At 39.7% G+C, this 27983-nt stretch overlaps 2 protein-coding genes across 3 annotated transcripts in view; one reads left to right on the top strand and one right to left on the bottom strand.

Annotated features, from left to right (window-relative positions):
• LOC309662496 (cyclin-Y-like protein 1) overlaps positions 1-26540 on the bottom strand; it is a gene marked incomplete at its 5' end in the record, with an annotated part of 34668 nt that extends 8128 nt beyond the window's left edge. Inside the window, 7 exons of one of the 2 annotated variants that reach the window (XM_082465255.1) lie at positions 1775-1894; positions 2867-2918; positions 5120-5155; positions 9050-9150; positions 15201-15235; positions 17121-17195; positions 26315-26540. In XM_082465255.1, coding sequence (XP_082321381.1) covers positions 1775-1894; positions 2867-2918; positions 5120-5155; positions 9050-9150; positions 15201-15235; positions 17121-17195; positions 26315-26540 — 645 coding nt within the window. The remainder of the gene's footprint in view (positions 1-1774; positions 1895-2866; positions 2919-5119; positions 5156-9049; positions 9151-15200; positions 15236-17120; positions 17196-26314) is intronic. The other variant, XM_082465256.1, reaches the window with a different exon arrangement.
• LOC309662498 (10 kDa heat shock protein, mitochondrial) lies at positions 11520-12485 on the top strand. Its single transcript, XM_082465259.1, has one exon. It carries the CDS (start codon positions 11952-11954, stop codon positions 12258-12260), a length of 309 nt encoding a protein of 102 aa, XP_082321385.1. The 5' UTR covers positions 11520-11951; the 3' UTR covers positions 12261-12485.
• Positions 26541-27983: the final 1443 nt, after the last annotated feature.

The raw sequence follows: 27983 nt of genomic DNA, 5'->3' as shown, positions 1-27983 counted from the left end.
TTGCTTTTCCTTGAACACACAGAACAAGTTCCTGTCTCAGAGCCTTGCACTTGTCCCCTCTGCCCGTAATGCCAGCGTACCTGATCTTCCTCAGTTCAGCCAGGTCCTGGGTTCAAACATTACCTCTTTAAAGAGGCTCTTCCTGAGCTTTCTAGTAAGCCCCTCTAATCACTTTATCCCTTTACCTTGCTTTCTCTTCATGGTTTTTACCACCACTTGAAATAGTCATCTTTTAAAAAACACTCATTAAAAAAAAACACTTATACTTTGCTATACACCTGAAACTAACACAACACTGTAAATCAACTGTACTCCGATAAAAAAAAAAAAAAAAAAAAAAAATTTACGTCTTCCACACTTGCTCCATAAAGGCGAGAACTTTATTTATCCAACTTGTTCTCTCCTCCACCCCCCACATGTAGAAAAGTGACACAGAGTAGGTATTCAGTGACATGGTATTTATGACATGAGCAACTTCTTGGTAGCATTTAGCGTTTGGACCATACTCTCCTTCTTGAACCTCTCCTGGTGTCTCTTAGGGTTCTCTGCTGGGTTTCCTACCACTGTAGCCACTCCTCTGGGGATCTGTCCCTTAAGTGCTGACAGTCTCTAGTAGGATCTATCTTCTACCCACTTTTTATTTTACATACTTTCTCTGCATTTTAACAGCTACACTTAATTCCCTCCCTCTAGCTCAGATTCATGCTCCAATCCCATATATTCAAATGATTACTAGACACTGCCATTCTGCTGTCTCGCAGGTACATCAAGCTTAACTTGGCTACAAAGAAATGCCCCTCTTCCAACCCAAATACTCTCCTTCCTGCATTTCCTAGCTCTCCATATGCAAGCACCATTCCTGCCTCTCTCAAGCATGTGCTAAGCACTCCAAGTGGCCTGTAGCGCCAAGAAAAGGCCTGTGTCTGATCCAGTACCCACTGAGGGGTCTCTTTTCAAAAGGACAAGCCTCCTGTCCTAAATTCTGCCTTGATAGGAGCAGGCAGTGAGTGGCCTAAGTATTCCTTCCCTGCAGACCACGCAGCTGACTTTCCCCCCTACAGGTTTGCTATAGGGAGGAGTAAAACAATCCCAACTACCTCTCACTTGAATATGATTTATTATTCAAATGATAAAATCTTACCATAGGAATTAGGAATGGATGACAAAAAGGTCCTTACACAGCTGTAGCTTAGCAGGCTAACTAGAGTAAAGCCTTCTGAAGTCCTACTGGCACCCTAGTCCTGGGCAACTTCACATGCAGGCAGTAAGAGGACAGCAGGGATGGTTAACACCATTATCCATTATCCAAGGAACAGAGAACTGAGGGCAGTAGTTCTCAGTCAGGACACACATCAGAACTGCCTAGGCAGTGCAGTCTGGGACTCAGCTTCAAACTCCCCGGAACCTGTTTCTGCCTGTGGACCAGAGCGCTCAGTGATTGCCCCGCCCGACCACCACCACACGCGTCGTCTGTGTGTGCGTGTGTGCACTGTGCGTGCGTGTGTCCCCTCAGGTGTGGAAGGAGAAACCAGAAATCTCTCCTGCTGCCTTTAATATCAATTGTTTTGTCATGAGAAAAACAATGGCAACGTTTTAAATCATAATGATGATTAAAGCTCAAATGTGTATACTTTACTTTCTTTTGATAGGTTTCTCTTAATAAAGTTCTAATGATCGTTTCAGGAACCTACTTTCATTTGGGAAAAACAGGACCATACCATGTGTACAAGGCAGAAATTTCTACAGATGCTTTATGAAAGAAAAAATATCTTACCAAAGTTACTACTGCACCTTCAGCAGTTAGCTGTGCGGCACTAGAAAGAGTATGAACAAATCCGTAAATGAATTTGTGTTCAGGATCATGCTCGAAGTATTCCTCTGGAATCTTTTCTCGCTGAAGGGAGAAAAAATGCAATTTAAGTATCCACGGAAGAAAAATACTTAAAAGTACCCTTAAGATAGCAGTCTTCACACTTGGGCCCACGTGCCCCTTAAAATAATTCTGATTGGGTGACATGTCTTGTAGTCTTTTAAATCTAAACAATGGGATCCTAAAATACCACAGTGATCCAGTACTCACCACCATTCATTAAAGAAAAATACAGGCACAACCGCAGAAAATTTATGTATTTCCACGTTCCTCCCCACAGAATTCTAACCAAATGTAAACTATTGGGTTGGCCAAAAAGTTCATTTGGTTTTAAGTAAAAATAAAAGACACAGTTTTCATTTTCACCAAGCATTTTATTGAACAATATATTCACTAACCAAACAAACTTTTTGGCCAACCCAATACTTTTAGGCTCAAAAGTCTTGCTGATCACCATATGTCATACTTTTCTGTAGTCAACTTTGAAAACACATTTCCAGTGTCCTGTAACCATAAGGCTCTAAGAATGTGCTGTCCTGTACAGCAGTCGCCAGCCACGTGTGGCCACAGAGCACCCGGAGAAGTGAATTTTAAAACTTTGTCATTTTAATTCGTTTAAAATGTAAACAGTTTTCTAATTTTCTTCTTAGAGGCCTTATCATATTAGGTTTATTTACAAATATTTATATTGTTTGATGCTATGGAACATCATCCTTTAAAAAGATACATTTTCTGTTACTTGGGTATGTTTACTTACCTGCTCACTATTCACACAAAGTGCAACTCGGTTCATATCCATCAACCCCTTATACAACACGCCTTCGGGAAAATGACTAGACACAACATGGCGTGGGGAAGAAGACTTAAAGGAAGATGAATTTGACTTCGAGCTGGAGGAAGTAATTTTCTTCTAGTAATTAATTTCAAAGCAAATCAGCATGAAATAAACACAACTGTATAAGAGAAAAATACCACTTCAATAAAACTGACACTTACTGTGAGTGGATGTAATCTCTCATCAAAAATATCCAAGGATCTATCTGCAACTCTATAAAATAAGAATGTGCATTTAAAAAATTAATTCAGGACTTACTATCTTAGTAAAATATCGGCTAGGAGTAGAGAGAGGGGTAGAGGAAGCTTAACCGTCAACGAAGCAAACAGTTTTATAAATTCTTCTCCTGGATTCCACCCTTAGAAAGGTTTCCTGACCTATTTTTACTCAGCACATCAAGTTCTGTGAAACCTTTTCTACAACAACCAGCCAGAGTTGCCTCTATAAGCACTGACCCTCCCTAACAGGCAATGCTAGTAAACCAATATATTTTCACCCCTCTAACCTCACACTGGAATATGCAAGAACATTTTATGAAGCAGTGGTGGTGGGCAATAAATTCTTCTCACTTCAATCAATGTGAATATGAGATTCATGGTTTTTTCCCGTTTTTTTCTCTTTAGTTCTTTATATCCTTATTGTGTATTTCTTCTTGTCTCTTTTAAATAGTTTGAGTTAAAAATGTAATTGTCTTTTTATTTTAAAAGAAACCAGGCTTTTTAATTTAAAATTTCACCACACTAATACACTGCGCTCATTTGAACAGCGGTTCTCTAAATGTGGTCTGCAGGCCTCTGGGATTCTCCCCTATCCCCTCCTTCAGGAGGCCCAAGAGGTCAAAACTGCTTTTATAAGAATACTAAGACACTACCTGCCCTTCACATTGTGTGACATTTGCTATGGATGTATAAAAGCAAAAGTGGGTAAAACTGCTGGTTTCTGAGCATGAATCAAGGCAGTGGTACCAAACTGAATTAGAAGTCATTCAATTATTCACTGCCACTTGCAGTTAAAAAATCTGCTTGAAGAACATCCTTGATAAAAGAGTAAAAATTAATAGTGTTCTTAAACCTTGGTCCTTCTTTTTAATATTCTGAATAAGTGGAAAGTATGCATTAAGCACTTTTACATACTGAAATATGGCTGTGTTAAGGAAAAGCACTTGTGACTTGGCGGTAAGTCATTTTTTTCATAGAACACCATCTTTATTTGAAACACTTTTTTCATCGAACACCATCGTTATTTGAATGTACAACTGACACAGTCATTCTTTCAAAAATGAACAAAGTGAGCCTGTCACTTCAAGGAAAATAACTCTAAAGTTATTTGTTGCCAATGATAAAATTCAAGCCATCAAGCTAAAAATATCAGGAGTTTTGGAAAACTTCTACCTTCGATTGTGAACTTGACAACTTCTCAACACTTAAAAGACTTTTCTGGTAAGACTGGTGGTGATACTAACAAAAGTGAGTTTTTGACACTGTCTAAAGAAATGTGAACCAATACTTTCCAAATGACCAATGTATAATATTATAAAGTCAGGTACAGGTAAAAAGATCTACTCAGTATGCATGACAGATCAATGGGTATTAATTTAACATAGTATTTATTACAAGTTCATTGATATGATTTAGAATTCCATTTTAACTAATTTAAGAAACTAGCACATGCAGACTTTTGGTACAGTATCAAAGAATATACCAAATTATCTGAAGGCTTTAAAAATACACCTTTTTCCAACTATATATCTGCAAGCGGCTGGATCTTCTTCATATTGTTTCTTCAAAACAAATGACTGAAGACAGAATAGATATGAGAATCAGCTGTCTTCTATTGAGGAGATACTTTTCTCTCAATATTTTTTGTTGTGGAAAATAGTTATTTTTCATTAAAAAAAATGATTTATGTTGAACACTGGGGTTCCCAATCAGGGGTGATTTCGTCCCCCAGGGGACTTCTGGCCATGGCTGGAGACAGTTTTGGTTGTCGTAATGTGGAGGGAAGAAGGTGCTACTGGCATCTAGTGAGTAGAGGCCAAGGGTGCTGCTATATATCCTATAACACACAGGACGACACCCCACAACAAAGCATTATCTAGCTCAAAATTTCAGTAGTGCTAAGGCACACCCTGTTTTAATATACAATGAATTTAATTTTTTAAATTCTCAATTTCAATTTCTAATACAGTAAATTATCAATATAACCCATATAAACAAATACTCTTTGGGATGCTCAGTAACCTAAGAATTAAGGGTCCTAAGAGAAAAATAAATGATTCACTTCTATATTGTAATAAAAGCACTCTAATAATAAAAGCTTATGCCAGTAACATCTATAGTTATTACCTAACACTAAACTTGATACCTTGTAAATTAATTAGCTGGAATAACAAGATAGGTTTCAAAAGAGCTCACCTGTTCTTGATGTGGTAATATATTGCTAAGGTCATACTGTGGAGGAAAAAAAATACATTGTCATCACTGATTTTTATCATATCAGGCCTGAAGACATTTTTAAAAAGGGGTTAGCAAGGAGGGAAGACCTTCCAGAGGCCCAGTGGCCCCGAAATCCTCGAATTCAGAACAGTACCACATGGGTGCTTTCCCCCTTGTTTTAGGTTCTTCAGCTTTTAGCAAAATTAGGAGACCCAAAATGCTAGATATGCTGTTAGAAGGCATGTTTTGGTTGATTATTATAATATATAAATTATTACATATGTCCCCTGTCATTTGTCCTTCTACCCACAAAACCTTCTGTCCTGTACAAGTTATATCTATCTATACACATGCTTAAATTTAAGCCATATAGTAGTTTGTGTGTGGGGGTGTGTGTGTGTGTGTGTGGTTGTTTTGTTAGCCCCTGCATTTCAGTTGATTTAGTTCGCTATCCACCTACCCATCCGTTTTCCATTATTTCCCTAAAAGTAAATAATAAAAGTGCTCTATACCAAAATGATTTCAAATCACTTTTACATAATTATTAGAAAATTTAATAGCAAAATTTTATAGCCACAAAACTGATGATAGGTCTAGCTATCCTGAAATAAGCAGTGCTAATAAGACAGCATAATACTACACAGTATCCTATTAATGACAGGTATTTCCAAATTATTTTAAATAAAGTATTAACGAACAGATAGATACAAGTCCTTAGGTAGTCTTTTTTAAGTTACTATATTCCTAAGTTATTCACAGATGTTGTATATTAGGCAACAAAGGGGTTCTCTGATTAAGTTATATGCTCCCCTTTGTTCTCAGTGTCTAAAATGAAACTCAAAATAATTGAGGGAAGGCAAATCTGAATTTTAGAATAGGTCTATAGAATCTTAGCACTTGTATAAAGGCCTGTAACACCGTTAGCATCAAAGATGGATACTTCTATAGTGCTTCAAAGTTTCATCTTCAAATTGATTTTAAAATCACAGCATTAGAAGTTTTATGATGGAAAGGACCACTGAACCGTAGATGACATTTAATTAAACCACCCATTTTACAGATAAGGGAACCAAGGCTTAAAACTGACTTACCTAAGGTCCCACTAATTATCAGAAGCAGTTCTCTTTCTCCTGCCCTCTAACCAAATAGTGGCTCCCAAGCTCAGCTGCACACTGGGATCATCTGAGAAGCTTTAAAAACTGCCTGGCTTCTGCTTCAAGATGTTCTGATTTAACCGGCACTGGGTATGACTTGGGCATCAGGACTGTTTTTAAAGATCCCCAGATGACTGCAGCGTGCAGCAAAGTTTAGGGATGAATGAGTTAGGGTTAAGATCGGAGAATCACTCGGGATGCTTTTGTCCATATAATCATGCTTCACATCATTCCCCATCTTGTCAACAGGTGTGTGTGCGTGGGTGAGAGAGAGACAGACAGACAGACAGACACACAGACACTGTGTCTTGGAGGCGGGGGCAGGCGGGTGGACTTTGTGCATCCAGAAACATATATCTTGAAAAGTTGCATAAGTGATTCTAATAAGGCTCACCTACCCCACTGAGAACAGCTACCCCACTGAAAACTAACCCCATGATAAACATTTTCAAAATCATTCCTAAAAGCCAATTGGCCCTATTAATTTTCTCAGTAAACCTTTATTTCACCAATAATGAATGTGATGAATGATCATTTCTAAAACTTCATGAGAGCAAATTAAAATTTACTGTACTTCCAAAAATTAGACTAGGTCGGGAAAAAAAAGGATGAAACCTTCTTGTCTGAGCAAGGTAAATCTTTTTTTTTTTTTTTAATTTTATTTAATTTTACTTAATTTGGGATGCATGGGGTCTTTGTTACTGCGCGCGGGCTTTCTCTAGTTGCCAAGAGCGGGGGCTGCTCTTTGTCGTGGTGCGCGGCCTTCTCACTGTGGTGGCTTCTCTTGTTGCACGGCACGGGCTCTAGGTGCGTGGGCTTCAGTAGTTGCACACGGGCTCAGTAGTTGTGGCTCGCGGGCTCTACGGCACAGGCTCAGTAGTTGTGGCGCACGGGTTTAATTGCTCTGCGGCATGTGGGATCTTCCCAGACCAGGGCTCGAACCTGTGTCCCCTGCGTTGGCAGGCAGATTCTTAAACCACTACACCACCAGGGAAGTCCCTGAGCAAGGTTTACTTTCAAAGTACTTTTGAATTATATACTGGACATCAGACTCTTTTGAATTCAAAAGAAGCTGCGACTCTAGCCAAAGTAGAGTGGTTTTTGTACCCACAGATTCAGTGTCTTGGCTGAAGAAAAACATTGAGTGATTATGTGATAAGTGCCCAAACTCAGGACTTTAGAGATGGGGCTCAGTTTTTGCTGAAACATGACTTGACTGCAACTATTATTGTAAGCAAGAGAGGAAAGTTACATTATTATGACTGTGAACTTGCTGTCTTTAATTAAAGTAGAAGTTACTGATAATTTAAATAGCTAAAAAAAAAGCTGGCACATTAAAAACCAATTAAAAATACAATTAGCTTATAAAATTAAGACAACAAATAAAATTAAGGATAAGGACATTAATATTTTCAAATAGCATTTCCCAAACTGTGTTCTGGAAAATCAACATTCATATCCTAAGGAGATGTTAATGTTTCGTGGACAACCGCGAGGGAGGAGGCAAGAAGCTCTGCATCCCGTTTGGTTTTTTTCTCTTAAATAAGCTTGAAAGGTTCATCATTAGGGTGTTTTGAAAGTGCATCTCCAATTGTGGACTATGAGGTGCTCCCAGAAATTAAAGAATAGTTTCCATCATCATGACACTGTTCGTGTCTCCTTAAGTATAAGCCTGACCACAGCCATGTTTCCGAAACCTCACCTCTTTTATTGTTCTCTGCTGTGAGTGATACAGTGTGTTGGAGATATATATATATAAACAAAACTTAAATGTGTCTATTAAGTTAAAACCTCAGTTGAACAAATTTCATCTACAAAGAAATTAAGCTTGAGTGTGTATTTCTTAAGACTGGTTTGATATATTCTCCCCCTCTTTGGGGGACAGGAAGGAGAAGTAAAATTTCATACAGAAAGAGTGCAGGAAAAAAAAAAAAGCACAGTGGGATAAATCTGACAAACTCCAATTAAATTTAAATGCAGATTCGCTTTGGTGCCAGCAGGGGACAAGCTGTTCCTTCTTCTAAGAGCAGCTTCCAAAGTAGTGCACGTTGTTTGAGGACTACAACTCATACAGTAATAATTGTCTCTAGAAACAGCCAATCAAAAGCACCTCTCGGGCTTCCCTGGTGGCGCAGTGGTTGAGAATCTGCCTGCCAATGCGGGGGACACGGGTTCGAGCCCTGGTCTGGGAAGATCCCACATGCCGCGGAGCAACTACGCCCGTGAGCCACAATTACTGAGCCTGCGCGTCTGGAGCCTGTGCTCCGCAACAAGAGAGGCCGCTACAGTGAGAGGCCCGCGCACCGTGATGAAGAGTGGCCCCCACTTGCCACAACTAGAGAAAGCCCTCGCACAGAAACGAAGACCCAACACAGCCATAAATGAATGAATAAATAAATAAATGAATAAATAAAAATTTAAAAAAAAAAAAAAAAAAAAAAAAAAAAAAAAAGCACCTCTCTTTCTCACTGTGTTCAACAATGGCTTAGCAACAGAAACGCGTCAAATAAAGATTTATACTTTTTCTGGGATTTCTTATTTGCTAACTGACTTTCCCTTCTATCATGCGCTCTAAGATTAAAATGGAAACTGAAAATTCATATTTAGGTCCTTGAAATCAATCTATAGTTGACACCAGTTTTTTAACCTGATCACTGAAAAGGACAATTCAAATGAATGAACTTATGTATGGCTAGGATGCTTTTAGCGATAAGGGGGTCTGTCACTCAGCCCTTGGCAACCTACTTGTACTCACCATTTTACTGTGGTTCTAAGATTAGGCTGGCTGACCGTGCTGTCATCTAGAAATATTGTTGAGCATGAGCTATACTTTTTAGTAAGCTGCCCTGGAGATACCTGAAGGGGAAGGGAAATAGAAGAAAATGTCACAGTAAGTTAAACCTATCAAGTGTGTGTTTTTCCTCGGTTAAAATGTCAAACGATAAAGCATTAAGATTTTTCTTACACTCCATGAACTGCCTGAGTGTGATATCATGTGCAGCTCTATGGGAAACCTCTATACTCTGACTTCCACAGACGAGCTTTGAGAAATGGGTTCTAAAATGCTGCCTTGATATAGTACCTATAATCAAACCTGGCAAGCACCTATTATAAATTACCTTTATAATAATGTAAAAAGTTTAGAATAAGATTTCAGGGTTTTTTCCTTAAGCAATGAAATGCAGCTGAGATTTCCTATTTCTATTCATTTACTACAATAAAACGTAATGCTTTATATAATACCGATGTAGGAGCATTTCACTGCAGTAAATGAACACCAATAATAAATGTTCAGGAGACAGTGTGACGAAACAAACGTTTTCCAATCAGAGGCTGGGCATGCCAGGGCTGCTCTATCACTAAAAAGCTGGGGGCCATAAGTCTCTCTGGGCCTCAATTTCCTTATCTGGAGGACAAAAAGGTACTGCTTAAAGATTCTCTCGCATCCAAAAAAAACGGATAAAACAACTCTGAGAATTTAACTTCTCACTTCATGTTTAAGTAAGACTGCCATGACATTACTCAAGTGAGAACCTCAGAGAATACTTGCCATTCATTTCAAAATTGTACTAATTCTGTTCTACGTGTTATTTGACACTCCTGCCTCACCCATGCTGCTCTCTGCCTGCAATGCCTTTTTCTTCCTCCTGTCCCAGCAAGCTTGACCCCATCTGCCTCTAGGATCCCTTTGCCAGCAGGCACACCACAAAACTTCTCACTTTCTGCACACTCACACATCTAATTTACCAACTGTTCCATGGTCTCAGCTGCTTGCATAGTACCACCCTCTTAAGTAAACAAGCTTCTCCAGGTTAGGAAGATTCTTCTCCTACCTCCAGCTACTGAGCACAGAATCTGGGACAAATTAGGATTCGACAAGTGTTTGAGAAATTATTTAAGATCAGTTACAACTGGAGGTAAATCTTACTAAAGGTACAAATTCGTGAGAATTTATCTACAGTGGTGTTGGATAGGTGACAAAGAACTTTTTGAGACCCTCTAGAGAATGAACTATCTTTAAAACACTTTAGAAGTATCCATTTATTTGTGAAGAGCCCATGAACACGGCAATAGTCAAATACTAAAATGGCCTAAACTATGTTAGGACAACTCTCTTCCTTAAAGTAAGGCCAATAACCAAATCCCAATCACTGAAAGCCACTGGAAGGAAGAGTAGCATTCTTTAATACCACAGAATACGAACAATTTTAAAGCTGGGTTTTGGTTTTGGTTTTTGTTTGTTTACTAATTCAGATGAGCCTTCCTTCCTCCTATTAATATAAAATAGTTTTCACCATGCTGTCACACTCTCCCATCAATGTCCTCCACAAATACATGAAAGGTGAGGCAGGGAGAAAATCTAGTTGATGCTTTTTAAAATACAGAGCATTTAAATAAAAATTGCCAGTATCCAATAATCAGAAATATCCAAATGGCATATATAAAACACCATTTTGCTTGTTTCAGATGCTTTATGCAAAGCCACTTATTCCTTATTAACAAAAAGTTCTAGATGTAACATATTTGAAACAGTATCACTATTTGGAAGACTAATTTCTCCTTCAAGCTAGAAATGTTTTAAACTAAAACTCTGATATGGTCCTTAAGCTATTTGGTTAATGTGTAATTTTAGAATCTCAAAAAACAGATACAGCATGAAAAATGAAAATTCACTCATTCAAATACTTTGATTCTAAACGAAGCAGGTTATCTTTTAAGGTCACTACTATTAGGGTATAATATGACATACACTACACGTAATAAAAGTCAATTCTGACCAAAAATCTATATATATGAGGGGAATAAAAATAGTAAGGAAATGTACCAAAATATAGACTAGTTGGTAGAGCTTTGGGTGCTATTTATCCTGTTTTCCTCTATTAAAAACTTTTTTTTCTATTATGAATGTATATTGATTTGTCTTTGGAAATATTACTGCTAAAACATTTAAAATTTTTAATTAGATGTGCTCTATAATCCTATGGGGGCTCATTTAAGTTGTATCAGCAACTTACAGTCTACTGGCTCGATCCTACAAAAGAAACACTTCCACAGGCCTACTCCTGAAACTATTCAAACTTTCCAGCATCTAGTGTTCACTAAAGGATGGCAGAATTGAAGCCTCTGAGCAAAGCCTAGATATGTTAGCTGCCAGCAGATTACTTTCCTCTCATCTTGCTTGAAAATTTAAGATAACTGTCCCTTATGATTAAAGCTTTACCATTGCTGGCTCACAACCTCAATAAACTGCACTGACACACATAAGGGTATAAAATGCAAATACAAAAAAAAAAAAAAACAAGTAGCAAAAAACACTACTGACAGTTTAATGTTCATAGGTATTATTTCAATTGGTCACTGAAGAAGAGTATTTATCTTCATTCAGCACTAAGGACAAAATACATGGACTTTTACAATCTTTATAAGGGGAAAGGTTGCTTAGTAGACTGCAGGTTTAATGGTGAAGACTAGAAAATAATCATACCTAGGAGGCTAGTAAGTAACAACCCTCAAAGCTTATCATTAAAGGTCAAGTACCTGTTGAAATCCTGCCCCCACCCAATGACTCTTCCCATTGTGCCTACTGCCTCTGATTTTAACCCATTAAAAGAATAAAGCTGGAGAGAGCGAGAGTACGAAGTGCGGCAACACGAGTCATGGCAGGACAGGCATTTAGAAAGTTTCTTCCCCTCTTTGACCGAGTATTAGTTGAAAGAAGTGCACCCGAAGTTGTAACCAAAGGAGGCATTATGCTTCCAGAAAAATCGCAAGGAAAAGTATTGCAAGCAATGGTAGTAGCTGTTGGATCAGGCTCTAAAGGAAAGGGTGGAGAGATTCAACCAGTTAGTGTGAAAGTTGGAGATAAAGTTCTTCTCCCAGAATATGGAGGCACCAAAGTAGTTCTAGATGACAAGGATTATTTCTTATTTAGAGATGGTGACATTCTTGGAAAATATGTCGACTAAAATAAGTCACTATTGAAATGGCATCACGTGAAGCTGCCCGTTCCCCCAATGGCATCACGTGAAGCTGCCACTGAAGTTCTGAAATCTTTCATCCTGTAAATAATTTCCGTGTTTCTTTTATAATAAAGTAATGATATCCAAACTAATGATATTCATTGTCTCTGAAATTTCGTTTTCTCTGTATTGATTTAAACATTCCCAAATAAAAGTATATAAATGAAAAAAAAAAAAAAAAGAGAGAGAATAAAGCTGAAGTTCACTTTTTTCTTCCCCCTTTTCACAAGTTTTGGATACGTTTATTAAGAATCAATGACTTTCACTGAAAAGTCTGTAATACTCCATCTATGTTGCACATTAATGGACAATATGGTAGGGTGAGTGGTTTGAATAGAATTCATACTCAAGGCCTTAGTAGAAAAGTATAATATTCTAATTATAGGTATAATCAAAAATATTGTCTGAATTAATATCGTTAATTATATTGCATTAAACTTCAAACTCAGAACCTATATTCAAAGAATAAATCTAAGTTTGAGTAGACTGACCACAAATCTATTTCCTCTCCCCCTTCTTTCAGATATCATCTCATTAGAATTAAAGGCATTTTTTAAAAAAGCTATACATAAGACAGGATAAACAGCAGATGATTTTTAATGTTTGAAAGGTGAAAAGACTAGATAAAGGAGTGGTAACTGACATGGCAGAACAGAGGAAGCACAACCTTGGTACCTACAGAGGCTGACTAGGACAGGAACAAGAAAACCAGTTTGTCTTACAGAACCCAAGGCAGGCTCAGAGTTCAGAGGCGTGGTCCCCAAATCCTTGCAGTGAGGCCCATCAGTTAACGAGTTGTCCAAGTGATGCTTCCAATTAGATCTTAACAGACAGCCAAGGACCATCACACGTTTGAGGGAAGCCCCCAACAAGTAAGAGATCAAAACAGGAAGAAGGAATGGGACTTCCCTGGTGGCGCAGTGGTTAAGAATCCGCCTGCCAATGCAGGGGACACGGGTTCGAGCCCTGGCCCAGAAAGATCCCACATACCACAGAGCAACTGAGCCCATGCGCCACAACTACTGAGCCTGCGCTCTAGAGCCCATGAGCCGCAACTACTGAAGCCCGCACGCCCTAGAGCCTGTGCTCCGCAACAAGAGAAGCCACTGCAATGAGAAGCCCACGCACCCAACAAAGAGTAGGCCCAGCTCACCGCAACCAGAGAAAGCCCACGTGCAGAAACCAAGACCCAATGCAGCCAAAAAATAAATAAATAAAATAAAATATAAGGACGCTTTAAAAAAAAACAAAACAAAACGGGAAGAAGGAATTGATGGGAGTGATAAAAACTCAGGAGCAAATGAAAACTTGAAATTGCATCAGTGAAAAAAAGAATGACAGGATATAAGAGAACTCTATAAATTGAAAATAAGGTAGACAAAACAATATATTCAATAGAAGGATTAGAGCACAGTCAAGGAAATCTCCAGGAAGCAGGACAAAAAGACAAAATGCAAAGCAGGAGGGGAAAAAAGTTAGCGATCTGGTAAGTCTAAGACTTCCAACATCTGAATAATAGGAACCTGGAAGAAAAAAACAGAATATCAAAGAAACACACCAAAAAGGTCTATACCAAACCAAATTATGAAATTTCAAAATCCCAGGGAGAGGGAAGGTACTAAAAGGTTCCCGAGAAGGAAGGGATGGGGGAAAATGACTAAAATCGGTCATGTACAATGTACCATACAATGTCAACAGGTTTAAGAGCAACAGTGTAAATGAGAAGATGAGAGGGAAATGTCTTTAGAACGGCAAAAATTAGTTTCAACTGAGAATTCTATACTTTATCAAATAGAAGGAGTTTCAGAGAGGCTAGATCTCTCTAAACTTTCTGCCCATGTGCCCTTTTCCCAGGAAAATGTGCTCCAGTAAAACAAGGAAGTATAACAAGACAAGAGGGAAACAGAATCTAGGACATAGGGGATCCAACATAAGAGAGCAGAGTTATGTGAGATCCCAGATGACTTCACACAGATATCCCAGGAAAAGAGGCATAGAGCAGGCCTAGGGGAACACTAGTCTATATGGGAGTAGGAAGACAAAAGATTGGGGCAAAGTGTCTCCAAGAAAAAAATGGAACAGATGTGGCTTAGTAGACGGAAAATAGTTTTCATAGGCATGTGACAAATGTTAAAACATTTGGGGAAAAAAATAGCTGTTAGAAAACAGGCAAGTGAATATAGTCAGGAAATTAATTCCACAGAAAAAATGAAGAATGTGAAAGCAGGGAGACCGGGCAGGGAGCTACTTACTGCATTTGGCTGTGTGAGATCACGTTGGCTAGGAAAAGGGGGATTGGGTTATCCTAGAGAAGTGCAGAAGTGCTCCAATTTCATTAATATTTAAGAAAAAGAATGAAGGGTGTACAAGGAGGAGGCACAGTCAGAGAACTCTATGGCTCAGCAATGCACAATATTTGCAGAGTCGTAGTAATGTAAACATTGATTCTGATTTAATAAAAACTGATACATGTTGAGGGAACACAGGGAGGGAAATAACGTCATGGTGGAGCGAAGAAGCTCAGCTTTCACCTGCTATGACAAGAAGTCAATGGACAGTGCTAAAAATTAACTTACCTGTTATACTTTTATTACTTTGGTTAAAAAATAAGATCAAAAAAATAAGGCAAAAGAATTTAAGGCAGATCTTTATACTACAACCGTATTAGTGAAATTTAACGTAAATGTCAGAACCCTTAAAAAATGGGCACTACTAAGTCAAAGACTTTCCTGAATCCATTTGATAATTAGGAAAATAGAGATTTAGAAAATCTACAAAAAAGAGGTCCATGCTAACAGTATTGGATCCATCATATTTTTAGGAATCATGGCAGACATATTTTTAATTCAAACTATTAATTTCTTAACTTTTCAACTGTTTACTTACATGGTTGAAATGGTTGCTCCTCCTCTTTTCCCGCACTAAGAATAAAAAAAATTAACTGATGAATTCTGATAGAAATGCCATAGAAAAATAAAAGTAGTCACTAATTATCTGATGGATTACCAATAACACAATGAGATAGAATTCCATTCTATTTTTTAAAATAATTTCCAACAAAATATATAATTTAAATCACCCAGCAAGATGAGTCCTATAAATAAAATCTAAAAACTTAGTTTCACTTTTTTGACCTAATAGATATTCTGTATTAGGCACAAATGAAAGACTCCCCATTTACAAAAGAAAAGGACAAAGCAAATCAGGCCAGGTGAGAAACTTAGCTAATAAAAAAATGTACCTGCTGCATAGCTGAACTACTAGCCAGGAGTATTTTCTCAGTCTTCATTTACACACAGCTTACTTTAATTACCACAATCTACAGATGACGACTCTAAGAACCAGTTTCTGGCCAGGCACTCGTCTCCGAACGCACCAGGATCTCTGGAAGCATCCTGAACCACTTAATGGTAACCTACTCAAATACCTTACTGAAAAAATACACAACTGGAAAGTAACCTATGTTAAACGTAAATTTTAAAATGAGTGTGCTGACCTAAATGAACATATCTACAGCACACAAAACGGTTTTGCTCCAACAAAGGCCAGAAGAATAAAAGCCTGAAGAGGGTCTTAGGCCACACTCTTGCTCACATTGCCTCCTTTAACTCCAGACAGGCATCACAGGCACGGATTCCTTAAGGCTGAAGAGAGAGACAGGCATGGGACAGCTTTTCTTTTACTGTCTCCAGAGCCCCTCTACATGTGAGCAGCTCATGGCTCTGGAAGAAACTGAGAAATAGAGCAATCCTAACCAGAAATGAGTGGCTCAAGTACACACACTAGAAAAATGCAAGTTAGAAACCCCAGGAGCTTCCAGGTTGGTGAGCATGTAGTACCCTTGCAGAGGGCATCAAAGCTCTGTGCCCTGTCCCCATGCCTGGCCCTATGCATCTCTTCCATCTGGCTGTTCCTGAGTTATATCCTTTTATAAAAACCAGTGATCTAACGGAAAAAAACCAAAAGCAAAACAACAACAACAAAAAACCAAACCTCCGTTTTTTATTGTGCTGCATCACTTTAAATATTATGGAATGTTCACTTCTTGTATTCCTGCTCTCGTAATCAACTGAAAAACTTGGTCACGTATGGCTTTTTAGCAAATAAACTAGGATTTAACATAACATTCAGGAAGACAAGCAGGCAAGCAGGAGTGCAAAAAATTCTACGGTTCTGATTCTCATCTTAAAACAAGGAGGACACAGGAAATGTATATGAGTTTCACATGCTGAGGATAATCTTCTGGAAAACCCCATATGGCATGTTGCTCTTATTACCCTGGCACAGCACTACATTAGGATGAGAAAGTTTTGAATAGCTTAAAAGTTCTGAGTAGCATAAATCTGGATGTGAGATAGGCTCGTCTGGTTGAACACTGTGTAAAACAGGGCCAAAATCACAAGGCTCAATTCCCACATATAACAACTGATTTTTCTGATTTGACCAAATGAAAACCTAACTGTGACCTAAACCCTATCATTTGTCTTTAACATATGTGCTCTTCGGAGCAAGGGGAAAAGGACAAAGTAGCATGGAGAAATAGACCACATCTAAATCATGTGGCCAGTTGACTATGTTGATAAAGAGGTGGCAAAATGTATAAACAGATAGTCTAAGTGTTCTCCTCCCTAAAACACTGACAACTAAAGGAAACTGTATCATCAACATATTAAAATAAGACAAGTGAATACATAAAAAAGTGAAACATTTAAACCACTGTAAGAGTTTTTCTAAATACCTCCTATAATACACAAAACAAAAACAGTTTTCACTCTTTTTCTCAGGGAAAAAAAAGCATTGCCTTACCATCTGTTTGAGATTTGCTCGGAAAAATGGTGCTTGCCCTTGGGTGGTCAGAAGGGTTTGGTTCCAAAGCTAAGTCTGTATAGGAAGAAGAGAAAAAGGTGTGGTGATTTAGTTGAGTAGAAAAATACATGATTTTAAAGATAGCTACACATTGATTGAAACCACTTATTAATAGTCTTGAGAAGAGCTTTTAGTAATGACAAAAAGGCAATTTTAGTAAAGGCACAATATAAAAATTCTATTGGGAAACAGCAAAATTGTAGAAACTCTCCATACATGTGGAGTAAAACCATGGCTATGTCTTAGACTTCTTTAACTTGCACCTAAATAATCTATGCCATTTTTAGATGAATCATATATGTGACTCCCCTCCTATTTATCAATTAAAAATTCAGTCACCCTCTTTTAAAGCTGATATTACTAGCACATTCCAGGAACAGTCTCAAGAAGCAAGTTATGCTGTGGCCAACTACTGTCAGATACCAGCTCAATATATCAAATATGCCAAAACGAAGTGAGTTGCTTTTGGCAAATGTTCTTCAGACAATCAAATGGCTAATTCTAACTCCATTCAACAAATGAACTCATTTCATTGGCTGTGGTTTATCTGGGGGCTATTCATCATGGCAGATTTAAGAGGACTACATAAAAGTTCAATGTTCTAATCTAGAGGAACACTTCCATGAGAGTGATTTTTAACTTTGCCCTCTATTTCCAAAGCTAAACTCACTTCTTCATTCCACGCTGCATGATTAATTTGGGGCTTCAATAAGAGTACTTTCTGGAGCAGATCATAGGGCTACTAGAAAAAAATTTTGGCCATACCTACACGAAAAGGTGGGTCTGCCTGTAGCCCACCTTGCACCAAGGTGGGATAGCGTCTTCTATTTAGGCAGAAATACAAAACAAGCACAAGCTACCACACAGGATAGTAAGGTTGTTGTTTCAAACAAACAAACAAACATAAAAGCCCTATGACACTTCCTCAGCAAAGTCCATCTCAAACCATTTAACCAATCTTTTAAGAAACTGGACCAAGATTCAGATAAAGAGTAATGGTTAAGGCAATTATTTCCCAAACCACATAATAACTGATCTGTTTTTGAAAGATGGCTTTGATGGTCAAAGTGAAATACAAATATATCCCTGCCTCTTAGAGAATCCAAAGAATACACACATTGATGTATTAAAAACTAATTAGTCTAGTAGTGAATTCTGTCTAACCCAGCATTTCACAAATGTATCTACCTAGAATCCCCTTTTCCCACCCAGAAAGAATGTGGCACGAACAGTAATTTTGGACTTCCCGTTTTAACAGGAATCTGAGCCATCCATTTTAATGTCATTGCCAGCACTAGTAATTTACAGAGCTAAACCAACTGCTTTGTTCTTCATGAAAATTCCTTCACTGAATTTGAAGTTTATCAAGCTGCTTTTGGAGAAAATATTCTATTCAACATTTTTATGTAAAAGACCCATACAATTATTTTAAAGTTTTTTTCTCCTACATATTTGAAAAATTAAGACAATGGGAAAATAAATTATTTCAGCTGTACACAAAATGGCAGGCAGAGACTTTCACAGCTGCCTCTAACCTATAGCTTCCGAAAGAATTCATGACTACTTACCTATACCAAAAAGAAAGTAAATAGACTACATTTGAATCTAAAAAATAAGCAGAAATGTTTGCAAAGTAGCTGTCTTATTTATCAGTGTCTATGGCATGGTAAAACTTAACAATTTTCAATGGAAGTCCAGGAAAATTAAGTGCCAGAATCAAAGAGAAGCAAGCTTTAACACACACACACACACACACACACACACACACACACACAGCCGCCAAACCAAGATGTGCTACTACAGATCTAAATACAAAAGTCAAGAAGGCTGGGATAAAAGAAATGACAACATGCAAAAAAAAAAAAAGTAAACTTAGCCCAAGTGACCAGAAAAAAGCTGGCACTCTCCCTACTCTATCCTAGGGGGTTCAAAGGTAGGCACAGGATCCAGGAACGGCCAATCAATCACAGCTGTCCTGGGGCTTGCCAAGAAAAGAGAAAGGCAGAACTGTACTCTAGGATCCTTAGCTAGTCTTGAGCTGCTGGACACTCCCCTTGCTATCATGAGGGGAAAGGCTTTTCAGGAGACATCAACAGAGGAGAGCAGAACTGAGGAGATCATTTAACTCCTGGGTCAAGTAGTGCTTAACTCTGTGATGTTCTTTTAACTTGCAACTGAAGGAGACCTGGTTAATCAGCAGTACTGATGATCACACTAAAGGTGGGGAAAGGTAAAAGTCACTTGCTCATTCCTTTATCAAATATCATGAACAAAAATCTGCATGAGACAAAACGATGCTCTGTTTAAAAGTTACACACAACCATTCACAATCATTAACACACAATGATTCACAACTGTTACTTTTAGTTGCTTTTCTTATACGTTAAAAAAAGCTCTAATTAGTGTACAATTTATGTCTTCTTGTTACTAACAAGCGCTCTCCACCCCACTGTTGCATATTTATTGTTTAATGAATACACACTGGCCCATCAAGTGTTATTCCTATACTGGACTTAGCCAATCCCCTATTGCTGGGGATTGGTGCTTACAAAGTTCTATTCTTAAAATATTATGAGGAAAATCTTTATGTACATAGTTTTTTAAAATAATGGTTTTATCTCCTTAGCAAAGATCTTCGGAAGTGGAATGACTAAGCCAAAAGGTTAGATCACTTTCACGGCTCCATGTACAATGCTAAATTGCTTCCTAAAGAAGGTGGGGGGCACATTAGGGTATAATGCTACCAATCATGACATTTTGAGTTCCTACCCTTGCTTTGGATACTTGAAAAAAAAAAAAAAAATTCCTACTGATATGAATGAGGAACCTCACTGTAGATCTAATTTGTATTTCTTCTGATTACACAGTTTGACCATTTTCCCACAGTTATCAGTGTTATTTCCACTTTGGTGAGTTGGCCTATCATTTGAATGTACTGTAAACACCAGGGCCCTACTGCTGTCAGTTTGCATGAGGTTTTCAGAAAATATTAATCTTTTGTTTATAGCCTATATAACTAACAATTTTCTATATAACTTGCACTTTTTGCTAATGAAAAATACCACATCACTATCTTATAGAATGGACATGTGAGCCATTAGACAGTAAACTCATACATACACACAATATTTCTGCACTTCCCATGAACTATCTTCCCAAGAGCCTAAGGAGACTATGATAAAACCTACCACACTCTTCACTATCACAAAGGTAAGACTGCCAACTATTAAGCAAAGCTTTACCACCCACCATCCCTCTCATCCCTCTCCCCACCACATGCACACACAGTAATTTAGAGACTTCAGGGAATTACTGTGCATTCAGGAAATTACATGGATTCTTCCGAAAGTTATTTCTTTAGAAACCTCTAAGAATGTTTTACCCAGGAGAAATATTCTTGAGCTCATGATTAGGGGTTATGATTAAAACTGTATTTTAAGACCCATCATTTTTGTATTATCAATTTAAATTGCAACTTATTTGACAGCATGATAGGTCGATGTAGAAAAAGTATGATTAAAAAAAAATTAAACTCGGTCTTCATGTAAACATTCCTCAGAGGAAACCTGTAAAACACCACCGACACTGAGTACTGTTTTTCCTCCAATCTAAGATTCTACCAGTTGTTAAGATCCATCTCAATTGCAGTTGTTAAAAGTGTGAAAACATAGGCAACTTAGAACAAATGAAATGCATTACTGAAGGCTAAAAGTGTTAAAACTATGCTATCAAACTGTCGATAAATGATTTGTCCTTGTTAAAATATTAGAGGGAGAGGGAAGTGACCAAGAAAGCATCTGACAGAAGCAGCATATTTCAGAAAGCGATTAATATCGACATATTGATTTCAATATATTCCAAATAAACAGGAGATGTCAGCAGTTTCTGGGCCAACTGCTGAGCACCAGTTTACTTAACGGTAACCACTGCATTTACTGAACTGCCCTAGCATCCCTATACTGTGCAGTGTATTAGTTTTATGGCTCATAATACAAACATTACAATCTTTACAATTACCATGTAAACTGATGATTTCATCTCTTTGCGTCCACACTTTCCACCGCAGTCAGGGAGTTCCTGCCAGCCAGCCCTGAGCTGGGCTGCCTCACCAGCGGGTACACAGCAGGCTCCTGCACCTGCCAGGCTACTGCTCACCCAAGCCTTGATCCTGCTTTCCTAGCTTCTGACAATCCTGGCTTCCAAACTTCCCAGCTCTGGTTTCCAACTGCTTCTGTACCTGCCTCTACCCTGGTTCTCAGTTTTGCCTTATTTTAATCCTCAATCAGTGTTACAGTGATCATGACTGAGAGGTGACACATAGGTAAGTACACCTGGCTTTATATATTTCTAAAGAGCACTTTACTCAGTTTCTTGGACTTTTAAGAACCTTTCTGGGTTGCAAGTTACCTTCATTTCATTTCACATTACGCAGTGTTACTGTTTTAACTCTTAAGTTTTATTACTTTAATACACTAAAACAACAACAACAAAAAAGGCTGAGAAAAAAGGTAGTATTCCAAAGAAGCTCACATAATGTCAACAATAAATTCTGTTCCTATATGCCATGCATTTGGAATTTACAGTCCTACTCTCTATCAATACTCATTTTTAAAACCTTGGACAACTCAATTTATACCTAAGAGAAGAATTCCTACACTACCTAACTCAGAACATGGTGAGAATCAAATGAAATGCAAGAGCAATCTATATACTACAGCCTATTTTAGACCCTTATTAATATCGCTTTTTTGTTCAAGCCACTGTTGGCTCTCACCTGAGCTACCGCACCAGCCTCCTAACTGGTCTCCCTCTCTGCTTCCTTCCACCCTTACAGTCTATTCTCACACAGTAGCTGGTCTGATCTCCCTCCGCCCTCTCTACCCCCCTTCCCTTTTTCTAAGAATTAACATCATTCCCCTGCATATAATCCTTCAATGGTTTCCCATTACAATTAGACTAAAATTCATATTTTTTGGTCAAGGCCCACTAGGCATACAAGGTCTTAATCCCCCATATTCCTCCTGGCATTCATTCACTCAGCTGCAGCCACCCATCTTTCTGTCCTTGGCACGCATCAAGCATATTCCCTTCTTAGGAACTGCACAGAAGCCTCTTCTCCCACAGCCTCACACGGCTCTCTTAGGACTGCTCATGGGTCGCTTAAGGAGAGAAGCTGTCTTTAACCACCCCTTGTAAAACTGTCCTCCTCCCCAGCCCATTACCTTCATTTTCTTTCTTAGTGTTCTCACTACCTGATGTTATTCTTGTGTCGTCAGCCCCCAGGCACCTCTAGAAAGTAAGGACCTGAGTTAGGATACGGGTTTTGTCTTGTCTAACCACTGTTTGTCCTGCCTCTGGAATGGTGCCTAATAATCATGTTTCAGTGTACCCAAAACCAGTTAAGGTTTTCCCAATTTTCCCACATCATCTAAGATTTCTTCTAATGCTGTCTTTTGATGTGTCTGTCACCTAGGACCAGAGTTAATTTCAGATCTCTTAGAGTAGTAGTTTAGTTACTCAGAATCAAAGACACAAGACAGGTTACCAAGAACCACGAAAACCTAAAAGAGGAAATCTAATGTTCAGTGAAAAATCAATGGTAACTTTAATTTGGAAAAAGAACATTTAATGTTAAAATACCTTTACTACAAAATGACTCACCCTATGAATTTAATTAAGTCGTAAGACAAAGTGTACAATCAGAATGCTATAGAGAAGTATCAATACAATGCATCAGTTTTTATCTGTGTCCCCTGACTAAAGCATTATAATGGGATTATAAAAGATGCTCAACCATAAAGGCTGGGTAAATGAATTATGCTCCAAGGTTATTCGATGGCCCAGTAAACAGTTGGTAAAAGGCAGGCTGTAGAGCTATGCGCAGTTGCATGGAAATACATCACCCTGGAGCACTCTCTAGGTGTCAGCACGGTTACAGGAGCTTCATGTCGTTACTTTTCTTTATAACAAAAAGTTACAAAGTGGCACATAAAGAACAATCCCATCTTTGTAAAATAAACACAATGTTATGTTTATATGCATACAAAAGGTTCAGGAAGAATCAACACCAAAATATTAATAAAAATTCTGGATATTCTGAGTGTGAGTGAAGGACTTTTCTGTGTTTTCTCAATCTTTCACATCAAATGTTCATTAATACTGTCACCAAAAAAAGGAAAGATCTGTTGCTCAGAGGTTTTTCCACATCATATTGCCAATTCCTTCCCTACCCACTCTTCAGGGGGATGGGAGGTAGGGGTCACTTGAGAGAGCACCTTTCACCAGAAAATTAGCAAAGCTCCTAAGGTCAGAACATAAAGGCTGTATGAAAAGTTGATGAATAAAAATAAAATCAGATAATAGGACCGTAGCATCTTCTTTTCTATTATGACACTACCATCAGTTATATTAGATATACTGTTAAAGACAAAGTAGTAAAAAATTCTTTTGAGTCTATCTGAAATCTATACTACGTTCTTAGGAGTTACTTTTTTGAGATGGCTTGAAGAAATCATGTTCTTCTCCAATGTTTCTGAAGAACAAGACAGAGCATCATTTATGTACGATTTTCTCTAAGTAACCAAATAATTCTTCACTGTAGAAAAGCCAAAATGTTTTATATCTGAGTAGGTATTTCTCAGTTTCCAGGGAAACTGATACAAAATTGTCTGAAATAAAGACATGAAGAGCAAACTTCCAATGTGCCTGTACTTTATATTTGGTGTTCTGACCTTGTTTCTATGGAAACTTAATTAATAGGCAAATGCTGAAATTGAGGTTTCTCTTATCACTTTATCGAATGCCCCCCCCAAAAAAGACAAATTGAAATGAAATTTTAACAATCATGTTAAACATAAAAAGGTAAATTCTGTACTCATGAACTCTATTTTTCCAGTTCCTGATTTAGCACTCCTTCCTTATCATACATAGTCGTATGCTAAATGCTTAGTACCTTACCTGCCCGCTTACCAGCTTCCCCTAATGTCCCTCTGTCCAGGGCATTCTCGGCTTCAATTGGATTTCACCAGAACAAACTCTTTAAATTATATCAACGTGTTTACCTGACTGATAAATTTAGGCTATTTCATGACTTCTACTTTTATTCATATCCATTGCAATGTATGTACAGACAGAGAATGGAGAGGTAAATGTTGCTTCTGAGTTGTGTACAATAAACTGGAATGGCAATAATCAAAACTGGAGTATGCTGAGATAGGCCTAACTTATGGATAAATTATAATAAAATATAAGGTGCACTCTAAACAGTTTCTTAAGCATCCCAAGAACTGAATTTGGCATATCTACCACCTCCCAAGTCTGTCTCTTTTGTTCAGTAGCTGTGTTACACAGTCATTTCAGATCTCTAAGTCTTGGCTTCTTCATCGGCAACAGAGGGAGAATATATACGGGCCTTATTTGTAGATGGAAGGGCCGAGTGAAATACACAAGAAAATGCATTGTAAATCTTAAAAGAATTCTATAAAGGTCCAATTTTCGTCTCTCATCCTACACTAGCCAACTACTAACTGTTTTTAAAAATCATTTAGAGGCTTACCTTATAGCAACAAGCAGAGCAGTTTTCACAAGTACTTACATGCTTTGTGTTTAAAGCTACAATTAATTCACATAATTTGTTCATTCTTTCACAATATCTAACGATTCTGAAAAGGGAGTACTTTCCACTTACAAAGCCACGTCCATCATAAGGGTGAATCCACAGGCTTCATTATTCTAACTTTTAAAGAAATTAAATAAACCCAACTAAAATTTAAATAGAAGAGCTGTAAGACATTTCGTCTATGAAATAATGAAATAATCTCTGGCATTTAAATGAAACAAATGGGCCAGTGGGGCTTTAACATCTTTATGATACAATGTTTTATACTTCAAAGAACAGTCTTTATTAAAGTGCCACTATGCTACCCAGAATTTTTTTTTTTTTTAACCTAGAGCCATCCCTTTCCAAAATTCTAGAGGCAAAAATCAAACATTTCCTCTCTTCTCTCTCTCCTCTCCTCCCCGACAACACCCACCCCCAGCCACTTAGTCTACAGAACTTTTACCTGAACATTCCTAAAGTTAAATAGTATTCTACTGGGGGGGGGGGCGGAGGAGGAGGGAGCCATGGAGACATTTTTCTGCAGGATGGATGTGGTATGTTAACTCCCAAACCTTTATATTACAAATTACAATCTGAATTTGTTTTTTCTCCTTTGAAACTTCTGTCCAGCAGTCTCAGGAACCACCTCACCCCTCCCTTAGAACAGGCAACGTGCAAAAGAAGTCGGTTAAGGCTGTGCAACTGAAGACATACTTGTGTCAAAGTGGGAATTTAAAAGTAATCAGAACTCCATGGGGTCTCCTTTGGTAAAGAAAAAAAACCCAACAACTATTCTCTGCAGCCGTGGCAGTAACGTTTCACACCGTTCACAGTTATTTTAAGCCCCTCTCCCACCATTTTCTTTCCTATCGTGTTCAAATTATAGTTAGAAGGGATAAAGTAGCTTCTATCAGGGCGACTGAAAACATTAAAATCCAAAGAATTTTAGTTAAGAACACCACACTGACTCTGTCCATCTCTATTTTGAATTTAAATGACAAATCCTCTAATGTTTGTCTTAATTGTCTCGAGTATCAACTACCTTAAGGAATAGAAATCTGTCATCAGGCCCTTACCTAGTTCCTTCGCTTAGGTACCATCTGGATAGGGAGACGGGATGGATACGCCGAAGTTAGAGTATTTAAGTTTGCATTAAGAAAAGAGAGACTACACCAGAAAGTCTCTGCTAAGTCCCACGAGATGTTAAATAGAACCACGAACAGGAAGGGCCGCGGATTGGAGGGTCTCAGGCCGGGCTGGGAAATGGGAACGGGGGAAAGAATTGGGCATTCGGGTAGGGAAGAGGGAAGGAGACTGGCCGGACGCGACTGGTAAAGAATAAGGGGTGGGGACGCCAAGCAGAGCCAGCCTTCGTCCCCGGTGCCCAGCCCTGGGAGAGCCAACTCCGGGCAAGAAGGAGCCCTAGGCGGCGTCTCCCTCCCGGGGGACCCTGGGGGCGGCGGAGGCCAGAGGTAAGCCCGAGAGCAGACGGCGCCGACCCCGCGAGGGGCGAGGCGCGCCCGCCGCTTCTTACCTTCGGGCATCTCCCGGTCGCTGATGTGCTGCAGGTGGTGGCCTTCGCCACCTGCGAAATCCAACTCGGCGGGTTCCACGGTAGCCGCCGCCGGAGCTACTGCCACCGCATTCCCGGCCGCCGCCTTGTAGACCTCAGACTCGCAGTCCGGCTCCGCTGACCCCCTGCGCCGGCCCGACTTGGGGCTGGCATTGGGGGACAGGCAACAACACAGCGAGTTCCCCATGGGGCGCCTTCACTCCTCGCCGCCGCCGCCTCCGCTCGTCCCCCGACTCTGCCGAGCACAGAAGCCGCCCCCTCCCCCAACAATGGCGCGGCGGGCACTGGCAGCCCCGGGCTATGCCGGGGCTGTGCCGCACATGCAGACGCGACTTCGCCCGCCGCTCTCCTGTCCGCCCAGCCGCCGGGGCCCCGGGCAGGGGTACGGCCCCGGCCGCACCCCTGCCCAGCCGCTGGGCCCCGGGCAGGGGTCCGGCCCCGGCCGCACCCCCGCCGCTGCCTCCCCGGAACCAACTAGTCTGTGAGGGCGGTGACCAGACCCGCTTATTTAAAAGGGCTGGGAACCAGACAAGCGCTGAGACGCGCAGCCACTGAGGGAGAGAGCGCAGCCGGAGCTCCTCCTCCTTCCGCTGCCACCTCCCGACTGAAAGTAGCTAGCCCGGCCGGCCCTTGCCTACCGGAATGTGTCCTTCGGTTACCTGGTTACGACGGACCAATCACGACCAGAGTTCCCTCCACGCGCCCTCCTCAGAGCGCAGGCATGTGACTCACAATGCCCCGCCCCCGCCCGCGGCTGCCCCGCCCCCCGAGCGGCGCACCCCAGACTCTGGTTTCCATTCATCTCTCGCGCTCCGAGCTTTCCGGTCCTGCGGGAAGCGCCGCGGGAGTTTGTTAATCGAAGCCGTCCTGAGTCAGTGGGCTCTGTAGAAAGCCCCTGTTCGTAAAATGCCAGTTCAGTTAGCAACTCGCTTTCACTGGGTCCACAGTTGACTCATTTGATGTATTGCTCAACGAACTTAGTTTCACCCCAATTTTTGACCGTTTTTTATAACTGAATGCTCCTCCTGTCTTGCCTTCCAAAGAGTGTTAGTTTCCGCCTACAGTTTAACCATAGCAACCCCCGGGGCCCTGGTCCTACTCTCAATAAAGAGCTGTGGCTGTGTCTTGAATGAGACTCGAGGACACGTCACCCCTCCACTTCCTCATCAGCAAATTAGGGACCAAACTCCCCCCTCCCACCTCTGAGGCGCTGGGATTCAGCAACTCGCTTTTCTCGCCTGTTGCTCTCTTCCACGGCAGGAGTTTCCAGGTTTCCCTACTTTAGCCAACAACAACGCATAAAGCACGATTTTCTCATACAAACTTGAGAGTCACAAAGTGAAGTACCACGGTCTTGATTTGATGAAGATGATAACGATAGTTAACATTTGGCAAACACTATGCGCCCGCCCCCGTTCCAAGTGAGGTACTCATTTAACCCTCGGGAACAAAATCCTCAGAAACCTTCATTTTACAGATTTTACAGACGCTAAGTCACGTTCCCAAGGTCACATGATTGCTCAGGGGTGTGGCCAGGATTTGATCCCTGATTGTGTGGATCCCCAAAGGCACCTTATTGTGATCATCAGAAAATAAAGGTCGAAGTCAAATTTGGTTGGAAGTGGCATAG

Source organism: Balaenoptera physalus (assembly GCF_965194825.1).
Source record: "Balaenoptera physalus genome assembly, chromosome: 6".
NCBI lineage: Eukaryota > Metazoa > Chordata > Mammalia > Artiodactyla > Balaenopteridae > Balaenoptera > Balaenoptera physalus.
This window is presented reverse-complemented; position numbering and strand designations above follow the sequence as displayed.

Excerpts from the sequence above, each read along its gene's own strand:
- LOC309662498 (XM_082465259.1), top strand. The coding sequence starts at position 11,952 with ATGGCAGGACAGGCATTTAGAAAGTTTCTTCCCCTCTTTGACCGAGTA.